The sequence below is a fragment of the Mus musculus genome, chromosome 1 (assembly GCF_000001635.26).
Source record: "Mus musculus strain C57BL/6J chromosome 1, GRCm38.p6 C57BL/6J".
NCBI classification, from domain to species: Eukaryota; Metazoa; Chordata; class Mammalia; order Rodentia; family Muridae; genus Mus; species Mus musculus.
Window position 1 is genome coordinate 153,746,156 of NC_000067.6, and position 22,903 is coordinate 153,769,058.

Here is a 22,903-nt window from a genome sequence, read left to right on the forward strand (position 1 = left end):
CAGGGTTCTCAGGTGATAGCAGGAGGGGTTCAGACACTGAGGGCTTAAGCAAAAATATGGGAACAAACAGGCAGGCTCTAACCTCATACCATCCAGACAACAGCTCGACCGGATCCTAAACGGGGGAGAGCATGTGTGGTGCAGCTGGTGCAGCTGGTGCAGCTGGTGCCGGAGGCCATCTGAGCTGTTACACTGTGGGGCGTTTGTCTATGTGAGATGGGTAGAGAGGCCCATGACCGGGGACGGGAGGGAGACAGGAGTGCCCAGGTACAATGAAACACTGTGGTGTGTGTGTCTGCTCCACACGCACACATCCCACGCTAAGCATGTGAAAGGCGGAAGACAATTTTCTGGAGTTGTTCTCGGCTTCTACCTTTTGGGTTTTGGGGGTTGATTTCAGGTGGTCAGCCTTGGCAGCAAGCACCTTTACCTGCTGAGCCATCTTGCTAGCCACAAGGCCCCGAATCCCTATTTTCCACGGCTGGAGATGTTTGCACACATAAAAACATGGCGATTCCTTAATGCGACAAAAGGTCATCACCTCCTTTTGCCAGACTAAAGACTCCTGCGTTATGCATGTTCTTGTCCCCAGTTTTCTGTATATTTTTATCTGCTGTTTGGAGCATTCCAGAACCCTGGATGATAACATGTAAGATGTGGGCATCAGTTAAGCCAGTATGTCACGGAGAACGCAACAGCCAAAGAAACCTAGGCCGGGGCAGTGCTTTCGAGGGCCGAGGAAGGCCAGACGATCCCTTGCGCTCTGCTGCCCTCCTGTGGCTATAACTATGTATTGTCTTAGGTTTGTCTGACTTCTATAGACTATTTATCTATGTTTAATTATGTGTGCAGGTGTGTGGCTTTGTGCCCATGAACGCAGGCGCCTGAAGCTGGGATGAAAGGTGGACATGAGTCGCTCAATGTGGGTTCTGGGAACCGAACTCGGGTCCTCTAGAATAGATGTATTCTTAACAGCGGAACCGCCCTCTCCAGCCTGAATTTCTTTCAGTTTCAAAAGCTTTGCTTTTCCCCGTGGAATTCTATGTCATGGCTAGAATTTGTTGTTTATTAATTCATTTTTGGTGAACATTCAAAATTATGAAATTGGAATTATTAACACAATTCCTAACACAGTCAGTGTCTATAGGAGTTATGGCAAGATTTCCTTAGTTCTTTTAGGGCTAAAATTTATCTTCCAATCTGGAAGGTCTTAGTTAAAGAGACTGTTCAGGGATCCAGGGTCTATGAGGTGTAAATTCAAGGCAGATAGAATGCTTGAAATTGGTCCAGGAGAAGAAAGAGAAGGCCGAAGTTAGGTATCCGATCCTAAGTTAAGTAGTTGATGCTAAGGGTGAGAGATGCAAGGGGCTTAGGTGCTATATTACAGGGTAGAGTTACCTTCAGGGGACAAAGGCAGGCAGGCAAAGCTTGCAGCCTTTCCCCTCACATCTTGGCAGTACCTGGAAGATGCTGCACACTCAAGGGGAGGGGCTTCACCCTTCAGTTACGCCTGCAGGAAATACTCTCAGAGACCCACCCAGAGCCTTTCTCTTTGCTAATATCCTATGCAATCAGGTGACCGCTGAGACTAACTGGCACAGTCACAGATTCAGGCACTGACTTAGACTTTGAGTAAAGCAAGAATCTGTGGATCTTTAAAAAAATTTTTTTTTCTTTTTACATCAAGCACCCATTTAAGGGAGAATTTTCATTTTAGCCATTCACAGGACAGCTCACAGAAAGCATGGAGCAATATTTAGAGCCACACGACTGACTTTAATCTGGTGTCTGCAGGTTGCTAATCAGTATGTTTCTCAATTTCTCAGGCTCTCACTTTGTATTATAAAATGTGACTATAAATAGTATTGGCTTCAGAGAGGTTTTGTGATGACAGAAAATGTGTGAAAAGTGTGTGTTAGACGGCTTGGTGACATGCTCAAAAACAGCAAACACTTGTCTGCGGCAGATACTGCTCTAAATACTCGGCATATGTTAATTCCTGTAATTCCTGTAAGAATCCTATAACATTAAAGACATAGAAGCCAGAGCGTTTATGTGAATCACTCCAATAAATGTAAAGAGATACCAGTCAGCTGGAGCTGCATAGCAGCCAGCCCAGACCACTCACACATTGCAGATAGGAGAAGGTCAACCTTCTACTGGTACAACGTTACAGCACTGGCTTCTACCCAAGTTCCCAGAAGGGTTTGGTAAGCTAAGTGCGAGTCTGGATGTGAGCCGGAAGTCTGATGTTCTTTTTGGTCAAAGGAAGGATCGAGGATACCACAGTGGGAAGTGGTTCAGGAGGAAGAGGGAAAATGCCCTTACATTTGCGTTGGCCGTTTGTTTCCTCTCCGTGTATCCAGTCCAGGTTTCCCACTCACTCCTGTGCCTGCTGTCTACCCTTGGTAAATTATTCCTTCAAAGTTTAAATCCCACCCAGAAGAGATCTTTGGTTCAAGATGGTCCAAGGGAAGTCATGGTTCCTGTCTTAGACTCTCCTGTCATACAGATCTGTCCTCCTCCATGCAGATCTGTCCCAGCATTTGTCCCTCCCCAAAGCAGACAGCTGGTACCAGGTGCCCCTCCCCCCATGCTCACGTGATGTGACAGCTAAAGAATTACTGTGTTTTCTTCACAAGGGGGACTTATACTTCCTGCCCTGGCCTTGATCCAGAGTTGAGTTTTCTGGTGGAATCTGATGGATGCCTTCCTCTGTTAATTACTGGGTCTCTCATCCTTTATGTGTTTATAGTTTAGGATTTTATTATAGGCACATTTTGTATTATAAGTGGCCTCAAATCATTTTTAGAATTGGGCTTTGGAAATCATAAAAAATAAATAAAAAGTAACAAACCAGCGCGCCAGCCTTACCTCTTACAAATCGGTTAGATCTTCAACGACTCCGGGGTCTGCTCTGGGTTGTTTAAAGCTCTTCTCTAGGGAGAAGGTTCCAGGATGCGGGAAATGAAACTTAGCTTTTCAAAACGACCCATTCGGACTAGCTGGTTCTTGTAAGCGGAACCTATTCTCCAACATATCAACTGTGGCTCAACTCTAAATATGAGGGAACACACATACGGGTGAGCAAGACGGCCCTGGCAGCTCCGCTCAGCGGCGGTATGAATTACTTCCCCCAGACACAAACAACCCCATGGAAATCGGCAACAATTAGAGTAGCCATCCCATGACCTTGGGGGAACAAGACACAAACAAGGGAACTGAATGAAGACCAAAAGTAGCTGAACGTCGCCCTCTGCTGGCTAATCTGAGTGATTTCTGCTTTCTGTGGCAAAGCTCCTCTTTGTTCTGTCTGGTTCCTAGAAAACAACAGTGAAAGTGTCCTTCGCGGAATTTCTCTTGCTTCCGAACAGCATCCAGTTGCGCACGAGTCTTTGTTTCCTCGCACCCCAGATCATTCCTGCCACCCCAAGCCTGTCAGGATCACGTATGTAAGCAAGGCTCAGAGGTTTCTGGGCGGAGTTCTTATTTGTTTATGACAGGCAAGCTTCCTGAACACAAGCTAGCTGCTCTGGGTGGGGCGGAGAGCCAGTGTTCTCTAGGAGTCTTTGTCACTTCGTCTGCTCAGGACAAACTAATGTCACCTGCTCTGGGCTGGCACTGGGTGCCTAATTCTAACAGTCTAGGTTAAAGGTAACAGTGTAGGCACTCCAATTAGTAACCCTTCGATGACTCATACGTGACTTGTGGCTCAGGTGGCCGTCAAAAACAGAACAGCTTTAGAGTGCCAGCTCAGAGCTGTGGTGGTCGGACAGCTGGTTAGTTTTTCTCAACTAGATACAAACTGGAAGTCACCTGGAAGAGGGAACCTTAACTGGGGAATTGTCCCCACTAGCTGGGCCTGTTAGCATGTTCCTGGGGGGCATTTTCTTGATTAATAATCAATGTGGGTGGTGTCACCTCTGAGCAGGTGGTCCTCAGTTATAGAAGGAAAACAAGCTGAACAGGCCACGGGGAAAGTCAGTAAACCCCATCCTCCCATAACTCATAAAGGAAACACTTTACTGACTGCCTGCGTCTCAGGGACTCCCATCCCAGTACTCTAACGGCCCCTCCACATCTGCTTAACTCTTCCCTGTGGGGTTTTCATCATAAGATACAGCACAAGATGCAGTTGTTTGGTTCCCCATCTGGCTTCAATGATAACGAAGGCAGGAGCGTCCTTCTCTGTGATGTAGCCCAGTTTCCAAAGCACAGCAAGCTACTTACCCGCTTTGTTCCCTGGATTCTCTAGCTGTAAAGTGGGGGTGAAAAGCAGTAGCTATCACAAGATTTGCATCCCTGGGTTGGTATTTGTGAAGTGCTCAGAACAGTTCCTGAAGTACACTCAAGAGCTATACAAATGTTTTCTGTCCTTAGCATAACTGCTGCCACACCACCACCACCACCACCACCATAATCCTTGTTACTATTATCTGTTCAGGTAGCAAAATAGCACACAGGAAGACAGACCAGAAACGGCGGGATATATCGAGGCACCCACGAAGCCCATAGGAATAGGGACTGCCAGGGACTACTTCATACCTAGAAATCTTATTATACGCCTTTTCTTTTAAATGTACTTAGAGACTCAGCAGGCAAAGGTGCTTGCCAGACAAGCCCGGTGACCTGAGTTTGAGCCCTGGAAGGGTGTACAGGAAGAAGCAGAGAACTGACACCCAAAGTTGTCTTCTGACCTCCATCAGCCTGCCCAAACACACACAGCATGTAATGCACACACACACACACACACACACACACACACACACACACACACACACACACACACACACACACATTCCTTCTCTGCATCAGGAGCAAGCTCTGCCCAGAGCTTTGGAATTTTGTAGTAAGCTACTGTAGTCCAAGCAGCACTTACAGTCATCACTGGCAAAAGACTCTCTGCCTGCCATGTATTAGCTGTGGGATGGTTTGACTATGTGTGATGGTTTGTATATCCTTGGACCAGGGAGTGGCACCATCTGGAGATGTGGCCTTGTTGGAATAGGTGTGACCTGGTTGGAATAGGTGTGTCACTGTGGGTGTGGGCATAAGATCCTCACCCTAGTTGCCTGGAAGTCAGTCTTCCACTAGCAGCCTTTGGATGAAGATGTAGAACTCTCAGATCTGCCTGCACCATGCCTGCCTGGATACTGCCATGCTCCCACCTTGATGATAATGGACTGAACCTCTGAATCTGTAAGCCAGCCCCAATTAAATGTTGTTTTATTAAGACTTGCCTTGGTCATGGTGTCTGTTCACAGCAGTAAAACCCTAACTAAGACACTATGTTTACCCCACAGAGTGGCACTATTAGGAGGTGAGGCCTTGTTGGAGTAGGTGTGTCACTGTGGGCATGGGATTTAAGACCCTCATCCTAGCTACCTGAGAGCAAGTCTTTTCCTAGCAGCCTGAAGATAAAGATGTAGAATTCTCGACTCTTCCTGCACCATGCCTGCCTGGACACTGCCATGCTCCCACCTTGATGATAATGGACTGAATCTCTGAACCTGTAAGCCAGTCCTAATTAAATGTCCTTATAAGACTTGCCTTGGTCATGGTGTGTGTTCACAGCAGTAAATTCTAAGACAAGATGGCTACATAGTAGATTGTGCGTTCATTTCCTTGTTTCCTTCCAAGAACACAGGCGACTTGTGATAACAGAGAAGGCACAAGCCTATCATATCTGTCCTCTGAGGTCAGGGGACAGCCCTTGTCTTCCTCCAGGAGGTGAAGATTGCTCAGGCTGTGCCCGGATTGACGCTGCACCCATGACTTCTGTTCTTCCGTTTTCTCACTCCTTTCTTGGCTCCTCCCTGATGGCTCAGCGACTCACCACAAGGAAGCATTTTCTGTAGGGGTTGTTGCAGCCAAAGGAATGCCTGCTGAGAAGAGGAGTAGAAGGTAGGCTAGAGGAGAGCTGGCTGTGGAGGTGTTCCTTGCCTAATCTCTCTCAGCCTGGGTCGGGGCAAGGATGAAGAGGTCTGGAGGACTGGGGAGCTGGGACTGATAGCAACTTGGCTGTGTCCCTGTGCTCCTAAGCGCTTCCACGGGTGCTGTCACGGTTCTTACACTGTTTATTTATGTCCTCTGCTTCTGGCGCAGCTCTGAACCGAGGAAGGAGAAAATGAAAGTGAGCTCGGGCTTGTTTGCTGCAGGGCTCTGTTCTGGAGTGGGCTTTTCCCTCCCATATCAGAGTCCCCTGATTTTCTTCCCTCCTCTGTTCTTTTCATTACACCAACTCACCTCACAGCCAGTGGCAGTTAGGACCCATTACACAAATGCTTTGGACAACAACTTTGGTGCTTCGTATTCAGAATATACTGCAGATGTAGATCTCAGAGAATGAGGTTTTGCACAGTTTGTAGCAGATACAGCTATTTAGATGTTCAGGTTAACAAGGGGTGCCTGATGAGTGAACCTGGAGCTAAGTGAGGCCCCTGGGCTAAATGGCACTCCCTGCAGTGGTGAGTGGGTGTGGGGGGAGTATTTGCTATATTCCCTAAGACACTGTCTGCAATGGCCCTGTTTACTGTTGTCCTCCGATGAGGAAACAAAATTGTGAGTCAGCCATTTATGAATGTGCAATGAGGAAGTGACAGCCAAAAGTTGCATTCCCAGAAACTCAAAGCTGAGTTCGTACTTCAACTTTCTTTTTTCAACCGCACTGCTTCAATAAAAACTCGCAGGGGGACGGAGAGAACGAACAGAAAGAACAGTGTGTGGGGGTGACCAGCCTCACCTGGGATAAAGTCAGATGGACCAAGATTACCAGAAGGTGCCAATTACTAGGTAAGTACCATTATAGAATATTGGAGAAAGAAACAGTTAGTTTTCGTGACATTTCGTGACATTTCGTGAAATTTTAGGACGTCTAGTATAAGAAATCTGTAATAGGAAAACTAGATAAAAATGAGCTACATTTCCCACAGCATCAGCGTCATTCAGAATGGTTTTCATTCTTAAACTATCATTTCAAACATGAAAATATTTAAGATCAGAAGATTGAAATAAGCATGTATGTGTGTCACTTAGCCTGAGCCCAGCCTGGAGAGAAATCTGTACACGTGTACTAAATATAATACGGTATGGTATAAATATGGATGACAGGGATAGTGGGGCAAGACAGCTCTGCTACCTGCTGTTGAACTCAAACTGAAGGCGATCGGTCCTCCAGCTGCTTTGTGAAGAGGGAGCCAATACCAAGTGTGGGATCTTGTTGGGGTACACATAGACTAAACATGTAGTAGTTGTTTTGGGGGGTGGGGGTCCGTGGAGCAATAATTTCCTCATTTTAATTTTACCTTTATTCATAGTCTACATTTTGTGCATTTTATACCTCTAAGAACTTATTAATTAAGCAAGTAAATGTGTTTAGAAAGACTCCAAATGGGTAAAGCTGAGTTCTGAGCCAGGTGATTTTTTTTTTCTTCCTGTCTGAAATGACAAAGCTCCCTTCTTTATTCGTGTACTGATGAGATGTCAGAAGACAGAACATAATCAGCCCAATCCCTACTCCAAGACTCTCATTGTGTCCCAAAGAAACACACGTGTGCATTTCCCAAGGAAAAGGCATTGAGGACCATGGAGACCCCGGATTATAACACACCTCAGGGTGGAACCCCATCAGCGGGAAGTCAGAGGACCGTTGTCGAAGATGATTCTTCGTTGATCAAAGCTGTTCAGAAGGGAGATGTTGTCAGGGTCCAGCAATTGTTAGAAAAAGGGGCTGATGCCAATGCCTGTGAAGACACCTGGGGCTGGACACCTTTGCACAACGCAGTGCAAGCTGGCAGGGTAGACATTGTGAACCTCCTGCTTAGTCATGGTGCTGACCCTCATCGGAGGAAGAAGAATGGGGCCACCCCCTTCATCATTGCTGGGATCCAGGGAGATGTGAAACTGCTCGAGATTCTCCTCTCTTGTGGTGCAGACGTCAATGAGTGTGACGAGAACGGATTCACGGCTTTCATGGAAGCTGCTGAGCGTGGTAACGCTGAAGCCTTAAGATTCCTTTTTGCTAAGGGAGCCAATGTGAATTTGCGACGACAGACAACGAAGGACAAAAGGCGATTGAAGCAAGGAGGCGCCACAGCTCTCATGAGCGCTGCTGAGAAGGGCCACCTGGAAGTCCTGAGAATTCTCCTCAATGACATGAAGGCAGAAGTCGATGCTCGGGACAACATGGGCAGAAATGCCCTGATCCGTACTCTGCTGAACTGGGATTGTGAAAATGTGGAGGAGATTACTTCAATCCTGATTCAGCACGGGGCTGATGTTAACGTGAGAGGAGAAAGAGGGAAAACACCCCTCATCGCAGCAGTGGAGAGGAAGCACACAGGCTTGGTGCAGATGCTCCTGAGTCGGGAAGGCATAAACATAGATGCCAGGGATAACGAGGGCAAGACAGCTCTGCTAATTGCTGTTGATAAACAACTGAAGGAAATTGTCCAGTTGCTTCTTGAAAAGGGAGCTGATAAGTGTGACGATCTTGTTTGGATAGCCAGGAGGAATCATGACTATCACCTTGTAAAGCTTCTCCTCCCTTATGTAGCTAATCCTGACACCGACCCTCCTGCTGGAGACTGGTCGCCTCACAGTTCACGTTGGGGGACAGCCTTGAAAAGCCTCCACAGTATGACTCGACCCATGATTGGCAAACTCAAGATCTTCATTCATGATGACTATAAAATTGCTGGCACTTCCGAAGGGGCTGTCTACCTAGGGATCTATGACAATCGAGAAGTGGCTGTGAAGGTCTTCCGTGAGAATAGCCCACGTGGATGTAAGGAAGTCTCTTGTCTGCGGGACTGCGGTGACCACAGTAACTTAGTGGCTTTCTATGGAAGAGAGGACGATAAGGGCTGTTTATATGTGTGTGTGTCCCTGTGTGAGTGGACACTGGAAGAGTTCCTGAGGTTGCCCAGAGAGGAACCTGTGGAGAACGGGGAAGATAAGTTTGCCCACAGCATCCTATTATCTATATTTGAGGGTGTTCAAAAACTACACTTGCATGGATATTCCCATCAGGACCTGCAACCACAAAACATCTTAATAGGTGAGGCCCTGTGACAGTCTTGTATGTGTGACTGTGATAGAGCATCACAGACTAAGAGATTTGTAATGAGTGCAGATTTATTTCTGGTAGCCATGGAGATTAGCAGGGGGTCACCTCTGCAGGCTAAATTCCTGACTTCTTTAGCTCTTATTCCCAACTTCTATCATTCCCTCATTCCTCTTTCTGGGGACTCAGTAGCTTCTTTAAAAAGGAAGAAGGTCCTGAAGGGGGCCGGAGAGTGGCTCAGAACCAGCACATCTCTGACCCATGATGGTGGCCTAAAGTATCAGAGTAGCTTGGGCTTAACTGAACAGAAGTCAAGGCCAAGACATCCTTAAACTGAGAATCTTGTTAGTTAGCCATAGGATAGAACCTGAACTATGGCCACCAGCCCCTTTACAGTGCTGTGCCCTGGGAGCTGGGGGAGTGGAGAGCTGGTTAACTTCTCCCTCATCTTTTCTTACTGTCTACCCTATAAAAAACAAAATGTGTGTCCTGCCCTTGATAGATGCCTACTAGATCAAACGAGGCTGGATATGTGCAAATAGCATTATTATTGCTCTTCAGAGAGGATAGACAGATTGTATAACACGTTACATATTTATGTAAGTGATTTGACTCTCTCTCTCTCTCTCTCTCTCTCTCTCTATATATATATATATATATATATATATATATATATATATATATATATATATATATATATATGTAAATGCACCTCTGAAACTGTCCCTTAGATTCCAAGAAAGCTGTCCGGCTGGCAGATTTTGATCAGAGCATCCGATGGATGGGAGAGTCACAGATGGTCAGGAGAGACTTGGAGGTAATTTCTGTGCTCTAGTTATCCTTTTCTGTTCTCTGCCTCCTTGTTTGTTCATTACCTCACTTCCCATGGCCAGGCAGAGAACTTATTTTAACCCAGAGGAAAGGACTTCCCAAGGCTTCCTCCACCTTATCTACTGTCCTCTATTCCTTGTAGACAATGGCATTTCCATCTGTCTCTCCTACAGGAGAACTTTTACGGGGCAGAGGAATAGGTATTAATAACTGGGTATAATAGCTGGGTAGAATAGCTGGTGTGGAGTCACCTTTCACTGTGGCCCCTTTCTTCATCTCTAACTTTTACCTTCTTCCTCCACTAGCATCTAGCTAGTGGAGTAACTAAACAGAGGGTGTCTCTTCCAAGACTTCTAGGAGGCATATCTGAACACCTCAAAGGTTCCTTCTGCAAACAGTTTTCTGCCTAAGGACAAATCAAATGAGATTTCCTCCCAACTCTATTCAAACTCACCCACTGAGCACCAAAGAAAATCCAGAGACCCAGGTTCCAGACAATTCCTGGGAGAGGTGAGCTCAGCCTTCAGGCTCCAAGGAGACAGAGCTCAGCAGAAGTTTAAAGACCATTAAGTGTTTCTGAGAGGACACAGAGCTAGGTCCTGTGTATGGAAGCTTCAGGGCTTGTTCAGGAACAGTTGGGCAATTCTATCTTGGATAGTAACCAATGGGCAATAGCTTTGGTTCTGGATTTGGTGGCTTCTAACTTCACTTCTTCCCCCTTGATGTCTAGTGTAGCTATCTCTTGTGCTGATCACTGCCTATATCTCTGCCCTACTGAAGCAGAGTTCCCTCAACTAGAACTGTGTTCCACCTGACTGGGAATGATTCCATTACCTGCCATGTTACCTAGTGCTGGATCTAGCTCCTAGCTTGTCCCAAGGCTGTCCCTTTTGTTTAAAGCATCCTCCCTTTTTTTTTGGGGGGGGGTGCAGTTAAAATTTTTTTCATTTTATTTATTAATATATATTTTTTTAATTAGGTATTTTCTTCATTTACATTTCCAGTGCTATCCCAAAAGTCCCCCATGCCCTCCCCCGCTACTCCCCTACCAACCATCTCCCACTTTTTGGCCCTGGCATTCCCCTGTACTGAGGCATATAAAGTTTGCAAGACCAATGGGCCTCTCTTTCCACTGATGGACTACTAGGACATCTTCTGATACATATGCACGAGCTCCGGGGGTTACTGGTTAGTTCATATTGTTGTTCTACCTATAGGGTTGGAGACCCCTTCAGCTATAGGGTTTCCTAGGCCCAAGAATAGCCTCACAAGAGACAGCTATATCAGGGTCCTTTCAGCAAAATCTTGCTAGTGTATGCAATGGTGTCAGCGTTTGGAGGCTGATTATGGGATGGATCCCCGGGTATGGCAGTCTCTAGATGGTCCATCCTTTTGTCTCAGCTCCAAACTTTGTCTCTGTAACTCCTTCCATGGGTGTTTTGTTCCCAATTCTAAGAAGGGGCAAAGTGTCCATACTTTGGTCTTTGTTCTTCTTCAGTTTCATGTGTTTTGCAAATTGTATCTTATATCTTGGGTATTCTAAGTTTCTGGACTAATATCCACTTATCAGTGAATACATATCATGTGAGTTCTTTTGTGATTGAGTTACCTCACTCAGGATGATGCCCTCCAGGTCCATCCATTTGCCTAGGAACTTCATAAATTCATTCTTTTTAATAGCTGAGTAGTCCTCAATTGTGTAAATGTACCACATTTTCTGTATTCATTCCTCTGTTGAGGGACATCTGGGTTCTTTCCAGCTTCTGGCTATTATAAATAAGACTGCTATCAACATAGTGGAGCATGTGTCCTTCTTACCGGTTGGAACATCTTCTGGATAGCATCCTCCCTTTTTTGACTTACCTATATTCTGTCAGAACATCAAGACCCAGGTAGACTGTTCTGCTGCCAATGAATCTATCCCATCAACTCTTGACTAGGATTATCTTTCAGGAAGCCTAAGCTGTGTGGGCCACATGTTGCATTAAAGACCTCTTTGTACACAGAGCTTAGCCTTTCTCCCCCAGAATCCTGCAGATTTGGAGTTCATGGTGTTGACCATGACACCATGAGACCATAGGAATACAGCTCACAGGTTCCTTGAAATGTCCCGTCTTCTACTTCCACACTGCCTGTACTATTTTTGTGTCACTCTGAGAAGAAGCTAGAGGAAGGGTTTGTTTAGATTATAGACTCAGAGGTTTCAGCTCAGGCTTGATAGAGCAGATCTCTGTCCAATGAATTTGACAATCGAGATATTAACTCTCAAATCGTTCAAGGTTAACCCAAATAGAAAGGTTACTCATTGGCTCCATCTATGGCCTCTGTGCAGGATCTTGGACGGCTGGTTCTCTACGTGGTAATGAAAGGTGAGATCCCCTTTGAGACACTAAAGACTCAGAATGATGAAGTGCTGCTTACAATGTCTCCAGATGAGGAGACTAAGGACCTCATTCATTGCCTGTTTTCTCCTGGAGAAAATGTCAAGAACTGCCTGGTAGACCTGCTTGGCCATCCTTTCTTTTGGACTTGGGAGAAGTAAGTAGAACTTGGATGTGCATTGCAGCAGTGGTTCTCAGCCCTTCCTAATGCTGTGACTCTTTAGTGTAGTTCCTCATGGTGTGCTGACCCCCAGCCATAAAATCATTTCCTTGCTACTCCATAACTGTAAATTTGCTACTGTTATGAATTGCAATGTAAATATCTGACGTGCAGGATATCTGATATGTGATCCCTGTGAAAGGGTCTTTCGACTCCAGAGGGGCTGCAGTCCATCGGCTGAGAACCACTGTGCTGCAGGTTTTTCTATGGAGAGGGGGAAGTGATGTGGTCTACTGTCAGGGCCGAGAATCAGCAGGCCCACGCTTTTCTCTCACCTCAGCACTGTGGAGGGCGTGTCCTTGGGAGGGGTAACAACCTGTGGGTTTCTGTTTGTTTGTTAATATTTATTTATTTATTTATTTATTTATTTATTTATTTATTTATTTATTTATATGAATACACTGTCTATGTCTTTAGACACACCAGAAGAGGGCATCGGATCCCATTACAGATGGTTGTGAGCCACCATGTGGTTGCTGGGATTTGAACTCAGGACCTTCAGAAGAGCAGTCAGTGCTCTTAACCATTGAGTCACCACTCCAGCCTCTGGGTTTTTGTTTTTTGTTTTTGTTTTTGTTGTTGTTGTTGTTTGTTTGTTTTTTGAGACTGGGTTTCTCTGTGTAACCCTGGCCCTGGGTGTCCTGGAACTCACTCTGTAGACCAGCCTGGTCTTGAACTCAGAAATCCACCTGCCTCTGCCTCCCAAGTGCTGGGATTAAAGGCGTGCGCCACCACTGCCCTGCTGGGTTTCTGGTTTTAACTACTGAAGAATAAGTGGAAAGCAACAGGGAGGCTTCTCTCAGTATGTAGAAATTTTATTTAAAATCAAAGCATATAACTTTTCTCCTTTTTGGAAAATATAGAATGACCATGATAATTCTATCATTCGCAGCCGCTATAGAACACTCCGGAATGTGGGAAATGAATCTGACATCAAAGTACGGAAATGTAAAAGTGATCTTCTCAGACTACTGCAGCATCAGACACTTGAGCCTCCCAGAAGCTTTGACCAGTGGACATCTAAGGTAGGCACACTTAGCTTCTGCGCTCTAGGAAGAAGAGTGTCTAACAGAATATAATGCTGCCATCTCGAACTTATTTTATACACAAGCCTGTTGCTGCTACCAGGAAGTGAACGAGGTAATTTTCTTTTCTCCAAATGAGCCTTCTTGACTCTTGTGGGTCTCTGCTCTTTCCTTCAGAGTTCAGGTCCCCAAAGACACTGTCATTCAAGTTCTGCCTTAGGAAGGCCTTCACCCAGCCCATCCCCCATTCCCTGAAGTCTGGTCAAAAGTTCTATTGTGATAAGAACAACTAAGTAAGCCTAAGCCAAGGAGGTTCTCCACCATGAGGCCCAGGATAGACTGGACACCTCCGCTGTCTGCGAGCAGCCCCAACTCTGGGAAATTGTGTTGTGACAACATATTATGAAGGAAAGATGACCTTTCAAATATTTTCTCTTCAAGACAAATTCTGCCAAATTTGAATTTCGGGGAGCTCTAGAAAGTAAATCATCAACTCAATCTAGTCTTTATTATTAAAGCTTCCATTATTGTAAATTTACAAACGTTTCTCAACTGTAATTATGGTTTAAGCTAGCATCAGGGTCTGGGCACCATAAAGCGGAATACACAAACCACATTTTCTTTAACCATTTCACTACTGAGAGATGCCTAGGTTGGCTCCATGTCTTGGCTACTGTGAGCAGTTCTTCAATATCCCTGTGATATGTTTATATGAGAGTCCTTTGGGTAAATTCTCAGCAGAATTGTAGCTGTTCTTGTGGTAGGTGTAGTTTTAGATTTTTGAAGAATCTCAATTCTAATTTTCATAGTGTTAGACTAGTTAACACTCCCACAAAGGTTTCTAATAGGCACAATGTTTTGGAAACCTGGTAAGTACAGACAAAAGTGAAATTAGTAACCTACAATCACACATTCAAATGCAGCACAACTGCACAGGGTTGTGTAGCATGCTCTGTGCACTTTCATTTGTTTCTCTGTCTGTTTGCTTTGTTCCTTGGTGGGGGGCATCAAATTTGTATTTGGCCTGCTGATATTAACATACCATCATGATTTGTTTTACGTTGTCATCATATCTTGAACTAATGTTTTGTTTTTTAGATCGACAAAAATGTTATGGATGAAATGAATCATTTCTACGAAAAGAGAAAAAAAAACCCTTATCAGGATACTGTAGGTGATCTGCTGAAGTTTATTCGGAATATAGGCGAACACATCAATGAGGAAAAAAAGCGGGGGTAACTGTTGCTTTCATCTATGTGAGTTATACGAGAGCAGTTAGAAAATCCACTTCCAAGTCTGTCAGTTTGGATAGAAGAAAACTTACTTTGATAAAGAGAAGCAAGTTGCGGCCTTTAATTCCGCAAATCAGGAGGCCCAGGGAGGTGGATCTCTGAGAGGTCAGCCTGGTCTACACAGTGAGTTCCAGGCCAGCCAGAACTGCACAGTGAGACCCTGTTGGTCTTATCGTCAATTGCAGACATGACTCCTTTTTAGATTTGCTGAGTTCTATTGAACAGAAGAAGCTCTCTGTGTTAATAAGCAGAAGACAGGGCCACTGTGCAAAGCAAATGTAGGCTTACAAAAGTTGAGTATAGCCCCACATTAGTTAAATCATCTTTTGCTGTCAAAAAACGTTAGCTGCAAATACACACACAAATACACACACACACACACACACACACACATTCATATACACACTCACACCCCCATCCCTCCATACACTCACACACACACACACGCTCACACACACACACACACTCATACACACTCACACTCCCATCCTTACATACCCTCACACACACACACTCACACACACTCTTATACATAAACACACTCCCATCCCTACACAAACACACTCACACAAACACACTCACACAAACATACTCATACACACACACTCATATACACATTCATACCCCTATCCCTCCACACACTGACACACATACTCACACATACACACACACACACACTCTTATACACACACACACACTCACACACACATACACACACATCACTTTGCAGTTCAGAGAGTTTCCTTTTTTATTATTAGCAATTGTATATAAGGGATTGTAGTATTATTTTACCATTATTACCATTTTGTTAAATTCATGTATTTTTTTTTAGAATTTTGTACATAGCTACTGTATTTACATAATTTCCATCCTCCCCCTCCCTTCCAACTTTTCCCGAGTCCTCATCTAGGGATAGGGCCATGTGAGGGTCCTCCCTGCTCCCTGTATTGTTACCATTTTTTATAAATGAGCAAAGAAGTTCAGAAAGATTAAGTTGCATACCTATTAAAGAGTCAGGAAGCATCTTACCATCAGATTCCAAAGTCCTTATTGTCCCTGCTAGACTCCAGCCCAGCAAGCTGCCAGGGTTTACTCTAAGGAGGAGGAAGAGCTAATGGGCCTTTAGGCTGACCTATTTGTTTCGTTTCAGAATGAAGGAGATACTTGGAGATCCTTCTCGTTATTTTCAGGAGACATTTCCAGATCTTGTAATCTATATCTACAAGAAACTAAAGGAAACAGAATACAGAAAACACTTCCCACAGCCTCCACCACGCCTCAGCGTTCCAGAGGCAGTGGGACCAGGGGGCATACAGAGCTGAGTCTTGCAAGCTCATGGGACCATTTTTCCAATCAGCAGAGTTCTTGGGAAGTTGTACATTTCTGGTCTTTTAAGCAGCCTGGTTACTTGTGAGCAATGAGTTAGACAGTCAGTGTGTCAGTTTCTGATACAGTATGTTCTACACATTTGCATGATCACAAAAGCAGTATGCTACAAAACTATACTACTCCATTTTAGTGGATGGAACTGGGAGAGCCTTCTGTTAAGACTTCGTTAAAGAAAAAACATGTATGTGTGTGTGTGTGTGTGTGTGTGTGTGTATTGTCAGATAAGCCTCACAACATGAATTCAATCTCTGGAACCCATATAAAGGTTGCAAGAGAAAACCAACTCCACAATTGTGTGCCCCTCCTCCCCCCTCTCAAACACACACTCAAACACACACATACACTCTCTCACACACACACTCAAACACACACACACACACACACACACACACACACACACACACACACACACAGAGCATCTCTTCTGTATGAAATTCCAGAATAGGCTTACATATGCCAAAAGGGCTCCAGAAAAGCTTCAGTATTTGCTGGGCACTGTATAAGCCTAGGTACTAGTTAAATGAATTCCATTCTTTCTGGAGGCATCTGTACCGGTGTCTCATGACTTCAAGTTAATAGCTCTCACTTGAAGTCATTTATCAGTGTCACGGGTGGGGGGGAGGGGGTGGCACTACTGGCCTTGAGCAAGGAGGAACCAGCGGTGCCAGCAAACATTCCGGGGATGCACGAAGCAGCTACCCACAATGCCACACTAGGCAGATGACATATCAGTTGGTGCTGAGGTGGAGAAAGACTGTCTGAAAGGATTGGAACACTTCTTGGCCGGCCCTGGACTCAGGGCTGTGGAGTGCATTGAACACCCCCAGAAGAACGATGTGGGTGTGCTTTCTTGCTGCTGGATCTGAAATGAAGCAGCTCCTTTTGGTGTCCACTTGAGAGCCCTCATTTCCCCCACTTCCCATGCTCCGTGGTGCAATGATCTATTTGGGGTGCTCTCTCTAGCTCCCTGACACACTGTCACCTCAGTGCCTGCTTCATTCCACTTTGTCCTTTTGTACTCCAGCCCTCCAATCAAAGCCCTGTCCTTAGGGCCTTTGTATCTTTATTGCTTAGTAAAAATGTTTTGTTCTGTGGTGATGCTTGACACATTTTCACTGAATAATCAATGGACCCTTTTTGTATGTGGATGATGATGATGATATGTATGGTACTTTAGAATTTACACATTGTATCTATATATTTTTAAATTTAATTTTGTTTTGAAAATAGCACTGTAAGCTAAGCACTGTGATCTTTATTTTGACAATGAAGAAAGTAAGGCTAGAAATAATTTCTATTTACTCTAGGCATATGGCATGAAGTTGTCACTGTCTTGATTTAGACAGACTTTTTGGTGTGACATCTGATGTTCTTTTCACCTATCACCACGGTGGCTAAGGTGGAGCTTTTGGAATGGGAATTAAATGCTATCTTAGATTCCTTATGAAAGGAGGCATCTGGAAGCAGATAGGTGGCTGTCACTGTAAGGAGTTAAAGCACACTGGAAGAAACAAAGTAATGGCTTAAAAGATGGCTTTAAACTGGGCAGTGGCGGCACACGCCTTTAATCCCAGCACTTGGGAGGCAGAGGCAGGTGGATTTCTGAGTTCGAGGCCAGCCTGGTCTACAGAGTGAGTTCAGGACAGCCAAGGCTACACAGAGAAACCCTGTCTCAAAACAAAAACAAAAAAACAAAAAAATAAAACAAAAAATAAAAATAAAGTACTTAAATATTAAAAAAGATGGCTTTAAAACTTAATATTTAAAAGGGTTTTAAAATTGAGTTTTGTTGTCTGACTTGGATACGTCAATCAAAATGTCTACATGTGAAGAATACTCAATAAAAATTTGAATCGTTTCATTACGTTGGATTTTCTGTCAGTGACTTGTGATAGAATAGATGAATCAGCAGTTCCTGGGAACTTTAATAGCTAGGCTCTGATTGAGAGGGTTAGTCATAGAAGGAAGGCCGAGATGCTAAATACGTAGGAGTAGACTAGTAGTGGAGACTCAGCCCATCTGGCCCAGCTATCCGTCATTACCCCGTTACTAACTTCGTTGTGTGAAACCATTTTACTTACCAGTTTCAGTTTGTAGGCTTTCAAGAAGTTATGTGGGTGAAATTTCTAAGCGCCACCTATTGAATGTGTTAGAGAAAAGCTATCGTTTCTATCCCGTGCACTACATAAATGAAGCTCCAAGTAGGAACTCTAAGTGGAGAGCTGGACAGACACGCCCAAAGCCTTCTCCTGGCTCTGCTGAAAATGGAGTGGACTTCGTTTTCATAAGAGACACATTATCCTTTACAACTACTTTTTATGCTTAAGGATAGAAATCTACTTTTGGGACAATAGAGTTTTAAATATTCTTTAGATCATTTAGTCATACAGCTCTCCCAGAATGCCCCACACTGCCAAAAGCACAGGAAGAAATCTTTCCAAATAGTGCTTGACATAAGTTTTTTTTTTTTTTGAGATATGGCTACATTGTTTTCTTCTTCCCTTACCTCCTTCAAACCCCTCCATATATCCCTCCTTGCTCTTAAATTCATGTCCTCTTTTCATTGATGGATATATTAATTATCAATATCAATATATATCAATTATATATCAAATGTATATCAATTAATGATTAATTGATTTATTTATCAATAGATGAAAAAGAGGTCATGAGTATATAAGGACATATGCATAGCAATACAATATTCCTGGTGACAGAAGAGGCACTCCAAAAGTCCTTCCATTTAAGCTAATATCACTCTAAAACCAAAACCAGGTAAATGAAACAACAAAAGAAGAACATGACACTAATATCAACTAAGATCAACGCAAACTCAAAAATCCTCAGTGACATACTTGCAAACGGAGACATATCTAAATGAGTTTCCACTATGACTGTCTTGGATTTATTCCCATAATGCAGGGATGGTTCAACATATGTAAGTCAATAAATGCAATAAACCATATAAATAGACTTAAAGACAAAAAAAAAATCGCCTGGTCATCTCAACAGATGCAGAGAAAGTTTTTGACAAAATCCAACATGCATGCATGATAAAAGTCCCAGAGAATATAGGGAACTACATGTAACTTTCAGAGGGGACAAATCTCAACATAATAAAGGCTATCTAGAGAAACCCACATGCAACACCATCCTAAATAGAGAAAAGCTTAAAGCAGTCCCATTGACGTAGGTAGGAGACAGGGCTGCTCACTATCTTCATTCCTACCCAATACTGTGTTCAAAGCACTAGCCGGAACAGTGAGGGAAGTGGAGAAAATCACGGGATGCAGATAGGAAGAGGAGCTAGGTTATCCCCATTTACAGATGATGTAATAAGAAATGCCAAAGACTGGCAGAAAATGTCTAGAAATGATAAACAAATCCAGCGTACATTTTAAGGAAGGGTGTGTTTAGTAGCATACGTCTGTAATCTCAGCTTCTATGTTTCCACAGGCTTGGACGTTGGCTAGCCCAGAGTGTCCAGAAGCGAAAAACACGTACTGTTAAACAGTGTAGAAGGTAAGGTTCTACACACGGAGACATCTCTTCAGCCTCGTTCTTTAAAAATGTGAAAAGGACAGGCTGGGAACATGATTCAGTTGGTCAAAGTGTTTGTTGTGTGTAGTGTGAAGTATTTAAAAGCACCCACACTACCGCCGGCAAGGCACCGGCAAGGAACCAGTAGGGCACCAGCAGTCTGGCTGGCTGGTCTCACCCTGGCAGACCCTCTGTTTCAGAGCTCTGAAATCTCTAGGTTCCTAGGGCCAGCTGTTGCCATGTCAGCCCCATGTTTCCAAATTCCCATGGCTGGCTGGGGTGTCTCGACACTACATTTCTCTGGAATTCAGTTGAGTGGCTGCATGAAGGAAAACACCACACAATCTTAGTTTAGAATCAAATGGCAACACAATTGCTGGGTGCAGCAATTAGCATTCTAATGTTGTAAGCTATTCTAAATATAACTCCTCCGTTGGTGAATCCTGGCGGATCAGCCATCTAAACCAGGGGCCTCTTGCTAGCTATATTTTGTCCTCCAAACTCTCCCAGTCTCCCAGGCAACTCTCCTCTCTTCCTCTGCTGTCCAGTTCCCTGACCCGGAAGTCCCGCCTACTCGCCCAGTGGTTGGTTCCTTGAAATCTTTATTCATTAGGGGAAGGTTCACATGAAGTCACCTGAGTACCAGAGTCACTCCTCTCCCTAGGCAGCCCCTCTTGGGGAAAAGAAATTAGCATCAAAATACAAACAGCACCAGGGCCATCCACAACAGTTGTGCATGCGTGGGGATTTAAGTTCAGTTTTCAGAGCTCATGAAAGAGCCACAAACGTAGGGCAAACGTCTGTGATCCCTACACCCTTACAAGGAGATGGGAGGTGGAGACAGGAGACTCCCCAGAGGCTTGTGGGACAACTGATTTTGTATTCAAAGCTAAAAGTAAAACAGAACCTTTGTCTGAAATGAGATGGGAGGTGAGGACTGATATTTGAAGTTGTCCGTGACCTTCATACCCATGCCATGACACATACCCACCTGTATTCACACACACAGACACACACAGACACACACACACAGACACACACACAGACACACACACACACACACACACACACACACACACACACCATGCATTCTTTATTTCCATTCCATTCCATTTGATAGATATTTTTCATTCAGTAATCACCATTACAGATGTTTTGTTGGACATGGAACACATTAGATACTGTGTTAAGCAAGGTGTAGTTGGCCTTGCCATGAAGAGGTGTCAGTACATGTTAGGAACATACAAGACAGACAGCATGGATGAGAGTGAAAGTAATAAAGCTACCACTTTCTAATCTTTTGTTTTCTAATGGCCCGAGATTTTGTGTGTGATCTACAAAGATGCCCATGACTGTGCCAGAAGATGTTATCATTCCTGTTATGTAGAAGAGACAACTGATGTTCTTGAAGTTGCTAGGGTGCCATCCTTTGAGCAGATACATCCTTTGCTAGGATACATCCTTTGTAAACAGAAATGTCAGGATGGACATCCAATCTAGTGAGGTCTTAGACGGTTGTCTTTCTGGAATTGCAAATGTGTAAATGTGGAACTGGTCACTGGTCATTGTTCAGATGTGTGAGGACTTTTCTCAGTTCCTCTCCTCAGCAGCTGTTTGGTGACTTTTCCTGGACAGACAGGAACAAATGCCTATTATATACCCCAGATACATGACCATAGGAAAAGGCTCCTAAATCCCATAACTTTCTGAATTCTTAAAGTGTTTTTCCTCTTAATTCAGAGGAAATAGCTGGACAACAGCAGCCTGGTTGTCTGGACACCACTGCCTTTCTGTGTGTGTGTGTGCGCGCACACGTGCACTTATATGAGTTGCGGGTATCTGTATGTCACAGTGTGTTTGTGTATAGGTCAGAGGACTGCCTAGGAGGTTGGCCCTTACCTTCAACATTGTTTGATAGGGTGCTTTGTTCACTTTTGCGCATCCAAGGCTAGCTATCCCCCAAGCTTGTGTGAACTCTCCTTTTTCTGTCCCATCTTGCCACAGAAGTGCTGGGATCATAGACACATGCTACTACATTTGACTTTCCATAGGGTCTAGGAATTTGAACTTATGTCCTCACACTTATGTTCAAGGGCTCTACATACCAAGCCATTTCTTCAGCCTACTTATTGCCATTCCACATCACTGCTATGGACTGAATGAAGTATGAAGTCCCTAAATCAGATGGTGTTTGGAGATGAGGCATTTGGATAGCAATTAGGGTTGGAAGAGGTCTCAGGGTGGGCTCCTTATGATGGGATTTTGTGACCTACCTCATACCAAAGACCGTCTTTTACCTCTCCTTGCCAGAAAGACATACAGAATGAAGACAACTACTTGTATACCACAAGGAGAATGAAATGGCCAGCAAGTTCATCGTAGACTTTCAACCTCTGGGTGTGGTGGCGCACACCTTTAATCCCAGCACTTGGGAGGCAGAGGCAGGTGGGTTTCTGAGTTTGAGGCCAGCCTGGTCTACAGGGTGAGTTCCAGGACAGCCAAGGCTACATAGAGAAACCCTGTCTGGAAAAACAAAACAAAACAAAACAAAAAACAAACAAACAGACTTTCAACCTCTAAAACTGAAAGGACTGTAGTCTGCTTCAGCCACGCCATCTAAAGTGTTTTATTACAGCAGCCTAAACTGATATGTACTCTGGCTTCTCAGGCTGTAGGAATCTTTTAACCTTTTTACCAAAGTAACAAAGCCAAGCACTTAGCCCACAACACAGCTGCTCCGTATGTTTACGAACTTCCTCTTTTCTCTCCCAGGAAATAAATGTTACAGGAAAAGAAAATGGTGCAGCGTCTCATTTCTACAAACCATGCTTGCAGTTTCCGGCCACCCTAGGGTCTGCATGCTCAGACTAAGAACATGAGATACTCTGACAGGGGTGCTGAACAGGTTGGGAAGAAGAAACAAGGAACTGGGTTGTTCTGAGACACTAGAAAACCATTGGCAACAATATGCAAACAATGTTTATTTTTATCCTTAAGGCATCAAAAATCACACTGGAGCTGTGTTAGCCATCACACTTTTAACATTGAAGCCACGAGCCCCTAGGGGATTTGGAAGCTACAGTAGGGAGAGCACCAACCTACAAGAAGTGTAGAGATTTTTCATGTTCCATTTCCTGGAAAAGCTCTCTTTTCTTTGAGTT

At 44.3% G+C, this 22,903-nt stretch overlaps 1 protein-coding gene across 9 annotated transcripts; it reads left to right on the forward strand.

Annotated features, from left to right (window-relative positions):
* Positions 1-3,188: 3,188 nt before the first annotated feature.
* On the forward strand, positions 3,189-22,535 carry Rnasel (ribonuclease L (2', 5'-oligoisoadenylate synthetase-dependent)). Of its 9 annotated transcripts, none has more exons than XM_011247994.3 (10): positions 3,189-3,448; positions 5,304-5,904; positions 6,690-6,792; positions 7,452-9,058; positions 9,796-9,881; positions 12,228-12,433; positions 13,389-13,521; positions 14,620-14,756; positions 19,659-19,724; positions 22,053-22,535. In XM_011247994.3, the coding sequence occupies exons 4-10, from the start codon at positions 7,585-7,587 to the stop codon at positions 22,099-22,101; spliced, it is 2,151 nt and encodes a 716-aa protein (XP_011246296.1). In that variant the 5' UTR covers positions 3,189-3,448; positions 5,304-5,904; positions 6,690-6,792; positions 7,452-7,584; the 3' UTR covers positions 22,102-22,535. The 9 variants fall into 9 exon arrangements, with proteins under 9 accessions (XP_011246296.1, XP_030109811.1, XP_011246295.1 ...); XM_030253951.1 differs by lacking the exons at positions 19,659-19,724; positions 22,053-22,535 and adding an exon at positions 15,964-18,060 and having other exon boundaries at positions 3,191-3,452; positions 5,304-5,512; positions 5,641-5,904; XM_011247993.3 differs by lacking the exons at positions 19,659-19,724; positions 22,053-22,535 and adding an exon at positions 15,964-18,060 and having other exon boundaries at positions 3,191-3,448; positions 5,304-5,512; positions 5,641-5,904.
* The last annotated feature ends 368 nt before the right edge of the window (positions 22,536-22,903 follow it).

Coding starts and splice junctions, on each gene's coding strand:
- Rnasel (XM_030253950.1), top strand. CDS start 7,585: ATGGAGACCCCGGATTATAACACACCTCAGGGTGGAACCCCATCAGCG. Junction 13,522..14,619: donor TTGACCAGTGGACATCTAAG/GTAGGCACACTT, acceptor TTTGTTTTTTAG/ATCGACAAAAATGTTATGGA. Junction 14,757..15,963: donor AATGAGGAAAAAAAGCGGGG/GTAACTGTTGCT, acceptor GTTTCGTTTCAG/AATGAAGGAGATACTTGGAG.